Source organism: Dromaius novaehollandiae, chromosome 4 (assembly GCF_036370855.1).
Source record: "Dromaius novaehollandiae isolate bDroNov1 chromosome 4, bDroNov1.hap1, whole genome shotgun sequence".
Lineage (NCBI taxonomy): Eukaryota > Metazoa > Chordata > Aves > Casuariiformes > Dromaiidae > Dromaius > Dromaius novaehollandiae.
Window position 1 is genome coordinate 11,474,800 of NC_088101.1, and position 14,936 is coordinate 11,489,735.

The following is a 14,936-nucleotide window of genomic DNA, read 5'->3' on the forward strand; positions in this document are numbered from 1 at the left end:
ATAGGATTTATCAGGATTTATCAGGCTGTATTTGTTTAAACTAGAGAATTAAGACTTGCAGATATGACTGAGCTCTAGCCATTTCCTATACGGATTTTGATCATGCTTTTGGAACAGCCACTGCAGAACAGAAATTGGTGACTTTGGCCTGTTGTGTGCGGAATGGATAGCACCATCGCTCAGAGGTTTAGGACTGTGGTACTTGTATTTCCTTTGTGGAAATTTTCACCTGATGTTTTGGGTGAAGCAAGGGAGAAGTGAGGGGAGGAAGGGGTCAGTCTTACCTGGCGGCTGCTGCTGCTTCGCCATGGTGCCTTGGGTGAGACCCTCCTCCCCAGGGCACAGCCGAGTTTTAGTGCTGCGGCTCAGACATGTCTCTGCTGCGGTTTGGGCTCTGCAGTGAGCTGAAGCTTGGTGCTGTTATTTGCATTGGCGTGCGGGAAGCCTTGCTCAGCTGGCTGGTGGAGCTGGCGTAGTTCATAGACTGGTAGTTCCCTTGTGCCCCATGATGCGATGCCTTGTTTCTTGAAAGCTCTTCAGTTTTCCTCTTTATGGTTATTCCGCTTTTATTATTCAGGCTGTTTCTGGAATACGTCCCACCCTGCGTGTTGTGCAGACCTTAGAAACCCTTTCCCGATTTTGGTTTTATTCATCTATCCGTTTATTTCCCAGGCAGCGAGGCGGTCGGTGCCGGCGGGGCGACCCTTCCTCTCCCCCGCCCCGTCCCCCCGCCTGCCTTCCCCTCCCCTCCCTTCCCCCCCCCCGGCGCGGTGGTAGGCGCCGGGCGCGCGCGGGGTGGAACCGTCCATTTCCTGTTCCCGTGCGGGCGGCGGGGGGGGAGCGGGGCGGCGAGGCGCGGAGCGCAGCGTGCCGGCCGCCGGCCGCCGCGGCGCGGGTGGCGGGGGGAGGGATGGCGACGGCGGCGCGGTGAGGCGCGGAGCGGGCGGGCGGCCGCCGCCATGGACGCCTACGTCCTGGAGGACATCCTGGAGGTAGGGGCCGGGCGGGTGGCGGCCGCCGAACAAAGCGGGGCGGCGGGCCGGGTCCCTGGGGCAGCCGGCGCCGCCCCGCCGGGGGGCCCGGCGCGGCCTCCGGCACCTCGGGAAACACCTCGATGCCCCACCAAAACTTGGGGGGGGGGAGTAAATGCAACACGGCTGCAGCGATACCGGCGCGGATTCTGGGTGCCTGTGAGGTTGGGTCCTGGCACGCTCTCTGAGCGCCGGCCCTGCACACTTTGGGGGGAAAAAACTGCTATTTGGAGCTGGCGTTGCCGGGAGATGGCTATACCTCGTAGCTTGGCCGCAGAATGACTGGTCGTCGTAACTCTTATTTCTTGACAGGGTTGTTCCTGGTACTTTATCCCAGTTTGTTAGGCCTATGTAATTCCTACTTCTTAGTTTTCAGTCTCCTTCAGTATTTATACTTTGCCTTTGCTGCTCTCAAAAAAATAATCCTGCTTTGTGAAATACCTGATGTTTTGCCTTCTGGGGGGTGAAAGTTGGAAATGCTCTTTCAGCCAACTTAGGTGGGCACCACTTACAAATGTTAACGCAACACTGCTATGCTAAGTGGCATGGATCTGTAAGGAAGTAGGTATAATAAGTTCAGGCTGACTTCTTTTTTGTTTTGCTGTTTCCGGGTTTCCAAAATGTCATTTCATTGCCAGGTAACTTTTCAAAATATTTGCATATATTTTTCATTGCAACAGTAGGCTGTTACCTTATTAGCTGCTGTCAAAATTTCAAATAGTGCTTTCAATGATGCTTGGCATTTAGGGTTTTTTCTGAACAGCCATGCTTTTGTTGCTCCTTGGCATAAAATCTGGCTCATTACATCAGTAAAAACACTTTAATATTGTGTTAACCTCATTGTGAACCCCAGAACTGTTTAACACAATTACAGCCAGAATGTTAACGCAATGGCTCAGTTTTCTCCTAAGAAATTGGTGCAAATGTCTGGACAAGACATTTCTGCCAGTATCTGCCCATGTGGCTAGGTTTCTGTGGTGAGCTAGGCATGCCAGAGTGATGGGCTCTCTGCCTTCCAACAAACATTTTGGTATTTCATTTGTCTTACTGAATTCTGGAAGTTGTATGTGTGTTTTGGATTTTCTTTTTTATCTATAGTTGTCGTGGCCACCTGTAGTATGTCAGCTAAATAAAACACCGTATTTCTTCACTTTAATGTTTGGGGAGGAAATTAGCAAATGAGTTGTCTACACAGCATTATTTTGGGGTTGCCTGTATGAAATAAGCAGTTACATCTTGTTTCTCAGGTTAGGATACAGTGACTTTTCTTCGATAACTTCATAGTACATTGTTTTCCTGATCATAAGACCAATTGTATGCAGGTAAAACATACTTAAAGCAACTTACTGCATAGCTTGTCTGTCTTCAGTTGAGCGTAAACTATAATTGAATTGGTGGTTAATGAATCTCTCAAATACTCTAGTAGCAGCAACAGTTGTTCACAACGTGTTGGAGAGGTATATAACTGTCTAGAGTTCTTGTTAGGGATCTAGAAGCCATACTCAGTTCTCCTGAAACTTGTTTTTACTGAAGATTTTCTTATTTGAAGTGTATTGATTGCATGTGTTTTCTTTTTCCTTTTCTTTTTTAGGGCTTTTCTTTCTCTGTGGGACAGTTTGTGATCTTTCTTAAAAGACAGCAATAGGAAGATAGGAAGCATCGCTTTTGTTTAGGCAGCAGTATCCAAGTCTGGCCTCTACCTCATTGGGCAGAGTTTGTACTATTTAGTGGTTGGTTAAATTTCAAAGCATCAGTCCATACCTCTTTCTAAAACCCTCACATGAATTTTTTTTGACTTTCTTGTTTCTTATAGTTTAAAACGGGGGAAAAGACCTTGCTGTAGCTTGCTAATTTTGTTGATGGGCTCTCATTGAGACAGAGGTTCTAATGGTGTTAGAGGTCCTTGTTGCAAAGAGTGAATATGTGATTGTGGGGCAAAAATGACTTGAGTTAAAACAGTAGATGGTAATCAACTCTTATTTCAAATGTTCAAGCTTTTCCTAGTGCAAAGATGACTTCTGTGGGGAAGAGGGTTGGGTGAAAGGACGTTGTCCACTTGCTTATTTCACCACTGAAGTCGCAGAATTGTGTTAGAAATGATCTTCCTTGAGAGTTCTTCTTTCCCATCTGAGCATAAAACTGAAGTAACTGGCTGGGGAGGTAAATGCAGCTCCAGGCCTGCAGCATTTCATTCAGGGTCTTGGCTGCAGTGCACTTAAGTCTTCTTTGAAGATGGCTTATGTGCAGAAATCCAGCCGGCTCTGCTTCTGCCAGCTAAAGATAGTGTCCCAGCTCTGTTGTTTTTTTTTTCTGGTATTGAAAACTCTGTGAATAAAATGGAAATACCGTGGGGTGAATCTGCGGTTAGGTTTTGTTCAGTTAGGCCTTCTGGTATATGTATCTTGACAATACCGCTTTGTTGTGCAGCTTGAGTGATGAGGGCTTTTTTCAGTTTTTGGCTGATGTTAGATAGTGGAGGAACACTTAAGCTATGGGAGACCTAAATGTGACCTTCAAATAGAGGCATAAACCTGGAGCTTTTCTGCTGCCAGTTGTGTTTATCAGTAGAAACATTTTGTTGGTTGCCCAAAGTGGACGTATATTCTGTCCTGACAGATGAGGATATGGTCTATATTGTAGTATGCTGAACTTGGACTGCCAGGGCAGAATACAGTTAGGAAGCTTATTACAATAAATGGGTGAACTTATATTCCACGTGCCAATTTGAGACTCTTCAGGAGAACCACCCAAGTTTTCTAGCAATTGGGTCCTTTGAAAGTTTCTCCTTGCTTGACTTAAGACAGACTGACTGGAATATATTGCAAGTCTGAGTGTGATAGCTTGTTTTTTTAATGACCTGAATCAAAGTGCATTTCAGAAAATTCCCTTAATTTTCTAGCTTAAGGTAGGTAATGTTAACTGTCCTTGGAGTCTTTGGGCTGAAACTTGAAGTAACCTGAACAAACTGTACACCTTACTTTATAGTAGTGAGACTATTTCATAACTTCAAAGAATCGTTGAATTTTATAGTTGTCATGACAAGGTTGTTAGAATCCCTGAGATCCTATCTTGATTGCTATATAACTGTTGCTGATGTCGATAATAAGCAAGGTGATATAAAAGGGTCATCTGTTGTATCTTGGGTGGGAAAGCCCCACTGTGGACAGTGGAGTTGAGCTTTCACGGTGACCAAAAGCTTTATGTAGAGTGGAAAGTGGAATCCTGCTGGAGTGCATCAGTGCTCAATGAAATAATAAATAAAGCGAAAGCAAGGGAATCATTTAATGTTAAATGGGAAGGTAATGCATATACTGCATGTTCGGTGACCAAGGAGTCCTCTGCAGTGCAAGTTTGTTTCTTTTTAAACTGGCCAAGGCTTTTAATATTTATAAACATTACACTCTTTTGGTCTGAAGATTAAAATCCATGGTTTTACTACAGTATTTTTTGTATTAAGGACTAGTATTTTTCCCACTGTCCAGCTCTCAAACAGGTTGATCCTTTCCCTGCTTCCCCCCCCCCCCCCCCAAATTTGTTTGTCATCTTCTCTGTTTACCTGTTTTTCCTCTTGATAAATTACTTTCCCTATGAAATCACCAGTGGCTACTGCTGTGCTCCAGCATTTGCTACTGCTTCTTTATGTAGTTTATTTTCTACCAGAACAACTACTACTAATATTCTTTTCAGATCATTTGGAGCACTGCTGTAATAATGCTGTGATAAAAAGGGAATTAATGCTGAAAGCTTATGTTCCTGTCTGGCTCCAAGGTAGTAGAATTTGTATGGCTGAGTTTTTAGAAACCTTCATTTAGTACAAACGAGAGGACCTCCCACTTAGATGTGTCCCCTGACCCCCACGTTTAAAAGGCTTGGGGTACTGTGGCAAGGCAGTAAGAATGTAATGTAGAAGACTTCACATATGTCAAGAGTTGGACTCTTGCCTGCTATATTACTGTTAAGTCATGCAGTTGTTTGATACTCTGAAGTAGAATTGAACTTTTTACCAGGATGCATGTTCAGCTAGGTGGGACCATATGTTTTATTAGTCATTTGCATCAAGTCAATGCTAATACAGTTGTATCAGTCAATAGCTGGCTGTGGTTTGTCCAAAGTTTAAGAAGGAAAGCAGATGGTTTCTGTTGCCATTTCTGGGTACGTGACTGAGTTGTTCTGAGATGAACTCTTTTGCAAGAGCTCTTTGGGTGAATGCGAGTGGAACGTATTTGAACATGGCTTATCTAAGGTTTGGTTCAGGGAAGAAGAATAGCCTGAGGGAAAGCTATGACATGATGACAGAAGGAGTTGAAACTCATCAGCCACCTGCTAATCGGGAGATGGCAGGATTTCTCCTAGTCATCTGTAGTAAAGAGGAGTAGGAGCAGTCTTAGTGATGCTAAGCCAGCAAGGAAGACCAGGATGCTAGAACTTATGCCATATCCTTGTTTGGCTAGTAGGTGATATTTAAAAGGAAACACTTCCCCCCCCCCCCCAATCAGCTGGAGAAGAAAGGTGTGTTTCTGAAGTCTTTCTGAGCCAGCTGGCAGAGTTACTTTTTTGCAGCTTACTAATCTACTATGCAACTAGTTCATGTATTTAAAAATTCTTGTGCTACCACCTTGTTTTTGTGGCTCTGTGGAATTGACAGAATTGTGTCAGTTTGACTGAACGGTAGTGATGGCAGTCACTAAGGCCCTGCTATCTTGGGTGCGCTTGCAGCTTCATGAAGGGCAGTGGAAACCAGATTGAAGCTGCCTGGCTGATTCTCAAGGGCTCTTTTTGTCTAGTGCTTTTGAACAAAACATAGGAATCTGATTTCCCTCCCCTTCAACCTACCTTCCCCCTAATACTGCTTCCTCTGCCCATTTGTGTATTGTTTGAGACAAAAAGCTTGTAATGAGCTTATTCTTTTGAGTCTTTTGGAAAAGCAGGCCCTAAACTTTATTTCTGTTACTTTGTCCCTTCCAATTAACTTGGTAAGTGTGCTTTTGCAGGGCAAGGAGTTAATTTTTCAGCTACCAGAGCTGGTTTCACTTACCTGACAAGGAAGAAGTAAAATCTGATGGGTTTATTGTTTACTTTGAGTCTTCAGCTGCTTCTGCTTGACTTGCAGGAAGAGATAATAGGCTTGATGGTACAATTGAAAACCATTCTTGTTATTAATGTTTTCTTGCTTTATCTTTCTCAGTAACAGTTTGTTCTTTCATTGTATGGTAATCAGAAAATACAGTTGTTATGTGGGAAATTTTAAGGCAGTAATAACTTTTGTACTTGGGTAACTGCAGTTGAAAAGGTCAGTGTTATTAAGCAGCTGTGTCTGCCAGCAAATGAGTTGTTAACTGGGATAACTTAGGACCTTGCCCTCATGGACAGGTAGGACCTTCAAAGTTCTCTTTCAACCCAGACTTCCTATGATTTTTTTGTATGCAGTTCAAATCTGACACAGTATTTTTTCTTTATATTTATAAGAAAGAAAAGAGAATCGAGATGGAGTTCTTAAACAGGTGAACTTATTAGAAATTTATTTCTCCATATGTGCTGTCTTAAAAATTCTGTGCAAATGTATAAGAAGGTTCTTCTCCCGGCGAAAGTACTTGACCCTTTTGTCCTGCATGTGCATATGATCTCTTCAGGTCTTTGTCTTGCTGGAATTTGCTTGCTGTGTCTGCTGATAGCAAGTCACATGCTGTAGAATTGTAACCCACAGTCAAAACAACCTGTTACATTGCCTCAGCATCAAAACTGTGGGAGAAAAAAGTGTGGGTAACTGGCTAGTACAAATGCTCCTCCTTTGCCATGTTATGGTCACTGTGGTTATGGAATCTGCCATTCTGTACAGTTCTTGCACAATTTCTGCAGTTTGATTGTTCTTCAAGCAGCAATATTCCTGTTAACAGGTAACAGTCATGTTCATCTTCTAAATCTTTTTTAAGAAAAAAATGTTTTTTCCTGTTGTTCATTGTGGACAAGTTTGTAATCTGAAAATGGGCTTTGTACTAGCAACCTTATCTGTGATCTGAATATAGCTGAATGTGGTGTGTGTCCAGGAGGGAGAGAAGAGACTTGATGGATGATGCAGATTGTTGTACCGAGAAGCTGATATTGGATTTATGCTCATATAAACATTGAAAAGATAGGCTAACATATCTTCATGGAACAGATATGATCAGAAACTTTAAGGGGAGGGTAGAAATGAAACTTGAGACACTGATTTGTAGAAACTTGGCACATGAATTTTTTTAAAACTAGAATGCTATATTAAACACTGACAAGAGAGGACTTCACTTAAAATTGCTGTCCTCCCTCTCCCCCTAAACCTTGATTTAAGACTCCTTTGTGATAAGATGACGACATGCGTGTATTTGCGTTGAGTCAAATACTTGTACACTTCTTGTACTACTTCCGTAAGTCTGTTAATTTACCCGATATGAAAACCCACGTTTGCTCAATGTGGAGAAATTTTCAGCCTGGGATGTTAAATACAGCAAAACAAATCATAATTCATTTATTAGGTCCTCTTAACAGTACTTCATGTTGAAAGAAGAACTAAGCAAGTATTAAGCCTGTCAGAATTTTGACCAAATAAGTCAAAAGTATTAGAAATAATTCCATTTGATGCTCAATTCCCAAGGCAGTAACAATGCAGATTCTTAGCAGATACTGAACTCAACTGTCCGCTATTGTAACTTTATCCCCTCTCTTCTCATCAGAACAGAAGATTGGCAAACCAGGCCATACCAGTCCTTTTATTGCAAAAGGACTTGTATCTTTAACTGTAAATGCTAAAAAAGGAGAGGAAAGAAGCATTACGTTTCAGTAGTCAGATTGCACTTCTTCGTTTGTGCGCAGCTTTTTTATGTTTGTAAGTTCGGTCAGTTGTTTGGGGACAGTTCTGTAGCTATTGTTCCATTTTACTTTGTAAAACAAGAATGGATACTGATTTCAAGTAACTGGAATGATTTCAAGCAGTTTAAAAGCTCTTGACCTGACCAGTCATGTTCTTTCCAAACTCTTTTTGTTAACTTCATTAATATCTCTACATAATATCTTGAATTGTTCATACTTCATGATCAGATATTGAATGGAGACTTGAGCAGGCTAATTACATGTAAAAGAGTAGGTATCTTGTAGAGGGTTCTAGTTGCTAGTTTCTCGTCCCTGATCCTGATGGGTTTAAATAGGATACTCGCCATAGACTTTTTAGAGGCAACGCAGCAGCCAATTCTTAATTGTCATCTACTCAGAAGAAAATTGGGTTTGTATAGAGTGCTGTATAACTGAACGGCATGTAGGATTTAACTTGCTTGAGAGAAACACTTTTCCCTGATCTTACCTTAAAGCAGCATTCTTAAGGAGCCATTCTTCAGTCTCTCTTCTAGCACTGTTGTAATAGTGAATTTCAAGAAATAGTAGCATGGCCGATTTCTTTGCTGTTTAGTAACTTGAAAGTTAGGGCAGGAGGGAATGGTAGTGGAACCTCCAGCTGCTGAACAGCGGCAACTATACCGAAGGATTCGGGTGGTTGGAAACAAAATGCAGCTGACTCAGTTTCTCTCTCTGGCGTGTCTCAACTGCTTATGTTAGTTACTAGCAGGAGGACAAGCTTTTCAAACTTATTTCTTTACTGTCTTTGCCTGTCTTGAGTCCTTTTTCTTGTTTCTAGTGTGTGTTGGCATCTTTGTTTTCTGTCCGTTGGTTGCTTAGTATGATGTGACTTGGCTTAAGGAGTAGCGATCTGGTATCAAGAAAGATGGATTTTAGGCATGTGTTTGCGTTCTTATTTCTTTTAGTCTCCATAATAGCTTATTGCTTTAAAATCATGAAGACAGGGACAGAATCTGCTGATTCTTCTACCATGGCATGTACAGTAGATAGGTGCTCTAATCACTTTGGTAATGTGAAGGAAAAGCCATGACTAAGCTAAGCTACACAGTTTCATTACTTGAAAGAAACTGTTCTAGCGTTCCTGAGTTTTGTTTTAAATCCCAGCACCCAAGTTGATATTGCATTGATATGCACACACACACAGCGTTTCATTCATGCCAAAGGGAATTCTGAGTTGGGCTGAAACAGAATAGCTGTTTGTGCATTTGTCCTCTCCCTCCTCCTCATGTCCTCATTCCCTTCTGCTACTTCATCTTTCATTGCTGAGTACTTGCATGCTATATTGTGAAGAATAGCTGATGAAAACTACTTACAGAAGAGCATTTTTTTTTTTAAACACAAATTTGGCAGAGAATCAAAGTGGGCAGCCTAAAACTATTTCTGTTTCAAGAACTAGTGTCGCACAGTACAGTTCAGATCGCTTTCTATGTTTTTGCCCAGTAGCCAATGTAGACTTGAGTTTGCATTTACTGCTAGTGATTGTGGGTCTGCTGTGTGAAATCCAGGTGTCAGTATCTTGTGCAAGAGTGATCTGAATTGACCACCCGAGGGGGGTTTTTTTAAACAAGTACAAGGAGGAAGAAACATGCAACTTAAGTGAGCAGGAGAGCTAGGGCTGCTTTAGCATCATTCATTCGTTGAGAGCACTAAAAATACTGTTTACTCTACCTAAAATTTGTGGTTGACTTGGAGTTTTCTCACAGCTTTTATTCCCTGGCGATGTATTAAAAGAGGAAATGGTTCTGGAGGGAGTATAGGTTGTGCACAATGGGCAAAACAGGCAGACTGCAGTGGGAGGCAAACGGCTTTGCTTTCTTGCCGTGCTAGAGGAGATGGATTTCTGCCCTTGATGTGTCTGTTGCTCTGAAGTAGATCTTTATTTTTCTTAGCACAAGCGAAGAGGCAGCCTTCTGCCATAGATGGGGACTGATTAGTGGGGAGAGGGGTTGTGCACCAACCTTTCTTGTGGCACTCAACTGCGTTACTTCCTTAGCCCTGACTGTCTTTTGGGCTATTAAATTTGATTTGTGCCTTTCTGAGTGAGCTTGTGGCTCTTGGACAGTGAGATGCATACCTGTCCTGTGGTGAAGACCTCTGGCACACTTGGTTTCCTGTGCTCTCTTGGCTTCAATTTTGTGGTAGTAGCATGGCAGGCTGAATTTTGCTGCCCCAAGGTTGGTGTATCATCCTTCAAATGGAAAATTTAAACTTGGCTGATGTTACTGAAGCTTTTTGCCAACTTTCATGTATGCTTCTATTAAAAAGAGAAAGTGGGATGCTTTTGGGGAAAACTTGATGCTTTCCTCTTCATTGCTCAATAGGTACAGCTCAGAAGTGCAGTTTTCTGTATGCACCTTCATTAGTGTAAGTGGTTTTGGTAAAGAAAATCTCTGATGGGTAGATGGGTATATACTGTAGTACCAGTATATTAGACACAGGCTTCTATTATGCTTTTTAACAGCTGATGTAATCTAAGTGTGCCCTTCAAATTTTGTGTTCAGATAAGCCCTAAGCACTTTAACTGTGGTGCTCAAGTAAATATTTTGGGGTTTCTGCAACATGGTAAGAGTAGTGCAGCTCTGTGAAAAAGTCAGAAAAAAGCAACTGCACCCTCAAGCCCTGAATGTGTAGAGCTGTTTTGAGCCCTTCTTGCACAGGCAGTCTTACTATACTCCTTCACTGTACCTCCCCCCCCCCCCCCCCCCCAAAAAAAAAAAAAAAAAAGTTGGTCTTGTTGAGGAAAACTCTCTTCCAAGGCTGGTAGTTCTTGGATGTGAGGGACTTCAGGGTGGCATTACAGAAGTAAAACTGGAGTTGTTCACACAGCAGGGAAAATCAGTGTTCCTTATTTTTGCTGATGATAACCAAACAACTTTGTGGTGAGGAAGTGGAAATCTCTTAAGCATTGTATGTACGTGCACCTCTGCCTCTCTCCCCTCCCCCCAAATTCAGTAATACAGTTAAAGTAAATGGGGATGGCACGTGGAGCCTTTTAAGTGTCTGCTGGATTCACAAAGGTCGATCGATCCATGCTTTCATGAACCCATAGCGTTTCGTGTTCCTTTTCCCATGACAAGAATGCGTGGTATTCATCATTGCTGTGGCGTCGCGAACAGCTGGTCTTGCAGGATGTGCAAGTGGTCGGGGCGGGGATTTCCAGAGATGCTGTCAGGAGAGCCTCGTACTAAAGAAACGGAGCTACTGCTTCTGATCTTGGGAGGGCATGTTTTATAAAGATGGGAGGCATGATATTTTAGTTAAGTGGTGCGTTAGGAATCGGGATATCTGAGGTTTAATCCTGATGGTAGCAGTAACTTGTTGTGACATAATACAAGCTATTTAATCCTCCTATTTCTGCTCCTGTTATTTCTCTTGTTCTGTGATCTGACCACTCTGTGTGTCTCAGTATCTATGTCTGAGGATGAAAATACGTGGACAGGCATGGGTCGCTTGACTTCTGATATCGTAAAGCAAAATGCTCCTGTCTTGATGCCTTCCCTGCACTTCAGAAGTTTCAGGGTGTGGAGGTCTTGCTCTGTGTGTGTGTGTGTGTGTGTTATAATTTGCACAGCAGAGTTGGCTTTCCTCTGTTTGGGTGTTCTGCAGTATAAATGAGCATGTGGTTATATAGCTATCCTCTGTTGGTTTGGGATTAAGTTGGGTTTTAATATCACAGTTAGGAAATGTGCAGATAATACTTTATCATATGACTGCAAGTAGTGGACAGAAGGGGGAAACTGAAGGAAATTGCAGCTGCTTTACCATGGCTGTAGTCACTTGGAGACACAGGGAGGAGTGAAGCCAAGCTGACTAGGCGAAGTTGCTCAAAGTCCTGCTGGCTGAGAAGTATTTGCAGGCAGGCTTAGTATAGCACATATGAAGCATCTTTTCACGGAGACTGACAGAGTCCGGTGTTTTCCTCTTATTCTTGTAAATACAGTGTATTTTGTACTGATGGAACTGCTCGTGGAGGTTATCTTTTTGGAAATATATTTTGAATGGTAGTAAGCATGTCCTGTGTTTTAAATCTCATCTGTTGCGAGATGAGAGTGTTGTTGCCTATGACTGACATGAATAGCTATAAATGCTTGTCTTCTTTCTCCTCTGAATCTGCATCATTTGCTAAGTTCAGCAGCTTCCTTGGCATAGACTACACTGAAGCTGGTTTGGGTCATCTGAGGTCTGTCCTCATTGCAAGAAATAAGCATGTTTTCAAATCGGAAACAACTGCCATTGTGTTGATGGACTTAAACAACTGTGCTGTTACAAAATCTGGGCGAAGGCAAGACACCACAGAATTGTTTCTGTACATAGGTTCATTTCTGCTGTCTTTGTCCATATAAAAGCTTTAGTGTCTTTTTCAGTTTTACAGCTGTGCTGATAGAAAATACTTAGAACAAGTTAACTTTTTCAGTTGGAAATGGGTGAGTGTATGCTGTTCTGAACTTAATGTTAGCGTGAAACTACAACAAATAGCATCTGGCTGCTGAAATGGAAGAGTAACTGGCAAAACCATACTGGAGAAAGAAGGTGGCCAACTTCTCACAAGTACTTTAGTTGTGCTAAGCTACTCCAAACTCCCTTCCCAGTGGATTAGTTAAGGGTCTTGATCTGTTGTGACAAAGCGTGAGAGTGACAGAGAAATGGCGGCTTATTGAGCTGTGAAAAGAAAGCCCAAGATGCTTCTCCTTAAAGGCTCTGCAGGAGGCAAATGTGCAGACAAGCTCTCTAAAGTTAACCAGTGGAAAGGATGATAAATTAAGGCTGGGATTTCAAGTGAGGCTTGCAGGCTTCTGTGGAGATACCACAACTGAAACAATGCTTTTGGGCTTTTAATAGCTGTTTTTTTCACTGTTTCCTTAGGTGTCATTTCAGAGGAGGATGCTTCAAGGTGATAAATCTGTTGGTGTGCGATCTTTCTGTGTAGCAGTGTGCTTTGTTCTGGGCTTGGAAATGCTCTTGCTGAGAATGCATCCCTTAGACTTATCCTTGGAGTATATTGTCAAGGCAAAAGGCAAGTCCAGTGGGAAAGAAACATGACTAACTGTTAGAGAAGGATCTTCTTTTTCTTCTGAGCTCGCCTGCCTTAAACAAGACTTATGAGAAAAATTAGTCCCTTGAAAGTAGGGCAGTGAGGAGTAGGGCATAACTGCACAGCAGCGCTGCTTAGTCCTTTTTCAGTAACACGCATGTTGTTCAGAGGTGTTAGTGTGAGCTGAAGTGCTCTTTGGGTAGACTACCAAACTCTCCTCTGTAAAGAGTTGCACTTAACGTGCTTCCCAATTTTTATGTAGTTGAATAGCAAAACTGAAGAGACTTTGTTCCACTAAGTTGTTCTCTAAGGAACTACTTGTTCTTTCAGATAGGGGAGTCTTAGAGGTGTCAGCATCCTGCAGCTTTTCCCTGCGTCGCTATGTTCTACCAAATCCACGAGAACTGACCGTGCTGGAGGCCTGGATTGTGGGTCAGTCTGAGTCATGTGAGGGGAAATAGCCCAGAGAGTCTGCAGAGGTGTCGGTGAGGATATGCCTGAAATGCAAGCTTATCCAGAGAGACTGAGTCCTTGAGCTGTCCTTCAGTAGGAGGAGAAATAGGAAAACTCCAAAAGGCCATTTATGCAACTTGAAAGGCTTGTCTTAAAGAGCCTATGGTACAGCCTGGGTGGAGAAACAGCTGACAGTCATGAGCAGCATAACCCCTCTAAGCATTTTACAGCTCTAATGAGTAGGCTCTGGTCTGTGTGGCCCTCCCTATAAGTAACTTGTTAAGTAGCTTAAGTGATGCTTACCTTGGAGAGAGTCTTAGGGGGCTGCAGTTCTTGTTTAAGTGTGATGTTGGGAGGTTTGAGTGACAAGGGGAGAGAATGTTTCTGGGAAGCTCACAGTTGCTTTATCTTTTCTATTCATTGTTATCATGTGCTGCCCTTGGTGTGTTTCTGATGGATTTTTATTGTTTGAGAAGATTTGACAGGTTGCTTAATCAAGGGTTGCAAACAATGCCTGGATAGGGTCAAAATATCTGTTTAATATCCCTCAGATGTCAGAGCTCTTGCAGGAAGTGGCTTCCCTTTTTGTTTCCCAGCAATATGGGAACCATCTGTGTTACAGATTTATGTGTAATTTACTATTTGGTATACTGAGTCCTCGAGTTCACAGCAGACTAAACACGGGTTCTGTTGAAGTCAAAAGGGAAGGGCTTATGGCTGTGACCCCATCCTAAGGCTCATAAGGAAAAGGTGATACTAAGACTTGCTCACAAGTGTGAGCTGGGTAGGTCATCCGAACTAGCTAGCTAGTTTTAAGCAGAAGAAATATGTTAGTTGGTCAATTTAGTTTTTGGAGCTGAAGGTTACATTGCTGGTGGGGAAGGGGTAAAAAGTCTTGATGAAGTTCAGTGTACCTGGTGATCATTTCTCCCTCTTTGCTGGAGCTGAGAGCCCTGCAGGAGGGTCAGCAGAAGAAATGATGTACCCATGCCTCAGTTGCTTTGATGTAAACTACCACATCCCAGGGTCAACAGCAGTCTATTAAGTGAGTTATTCATACACTGTCAAGGAAGTTTTGCTTGCTGCAATATTCAGTTCTTTTCAAGCCCAGACCCAATACGACTGTTTCTAGTGAATGTTTAGCTTAAAAAAAAAAAAAAAAAAAGTTGCATAATGTACTATGTCCAAGTGGCTGGAGTTTGTACTCCAGTCTTTCCAACCCTATCTTTTTATTGTGAACAGGCAAGTGTTGACTGAAGTTGGCCTTTCAGAATCATGATGGCAGGAAGTTTTAGAGAAAAGATTGCACTGAGTTTTTAGTGATCTTTTTACCCTGTTACTGATATTGGAGACCTAATGTGTATTTTTTCCCCCCATTAGTATGAAACTGGGGCAGGGAACTTAATAAGATAATGAGTTGAGGTGTTGTTATTTTTACATGGTGATGAAGTTTGTCTAGCATGAACAACTGTAGCGAAGTACTAGTTAACACATAAATTAGCTTAATATGGAGGTGTGCCAAGTGTTTGAAGTGAAGA

The 14,936-nt window shown here is 42.5% G+C and overlaps 1 protein-coding gene across 5 annotated transcripts in view; it reads left to right on the plus strand.

Moving 5' to 3' along the window:
- The window catches only part of ANKRD17 (ankyrin repeat domain 17), a 94,553-nt gene that overhangs the window by 20,327 nt on the left and 59,290 nt on the right, over nucleotides 1-14,936 (plus strand). The window contains exon 1 of one of the 5 annotated variants that reach the window (XM_064510414.1): nucleotides 793-992. The exons of the other annotated variants lie outside the window; for them this stretch is intronic. Within the exon in view, the coding sequence (XP_064366484.1) occupies nucleotides 960-992 (33 nt within the window). The 5' untranslated portion in view covers nucleotides 793-959. Of the gene's footprint in view, nucleotides 1-792; nucleotides 993-14,936 lie in introns of those variants that run through there. 5 annotated transcript variants of the gene reach the window in all.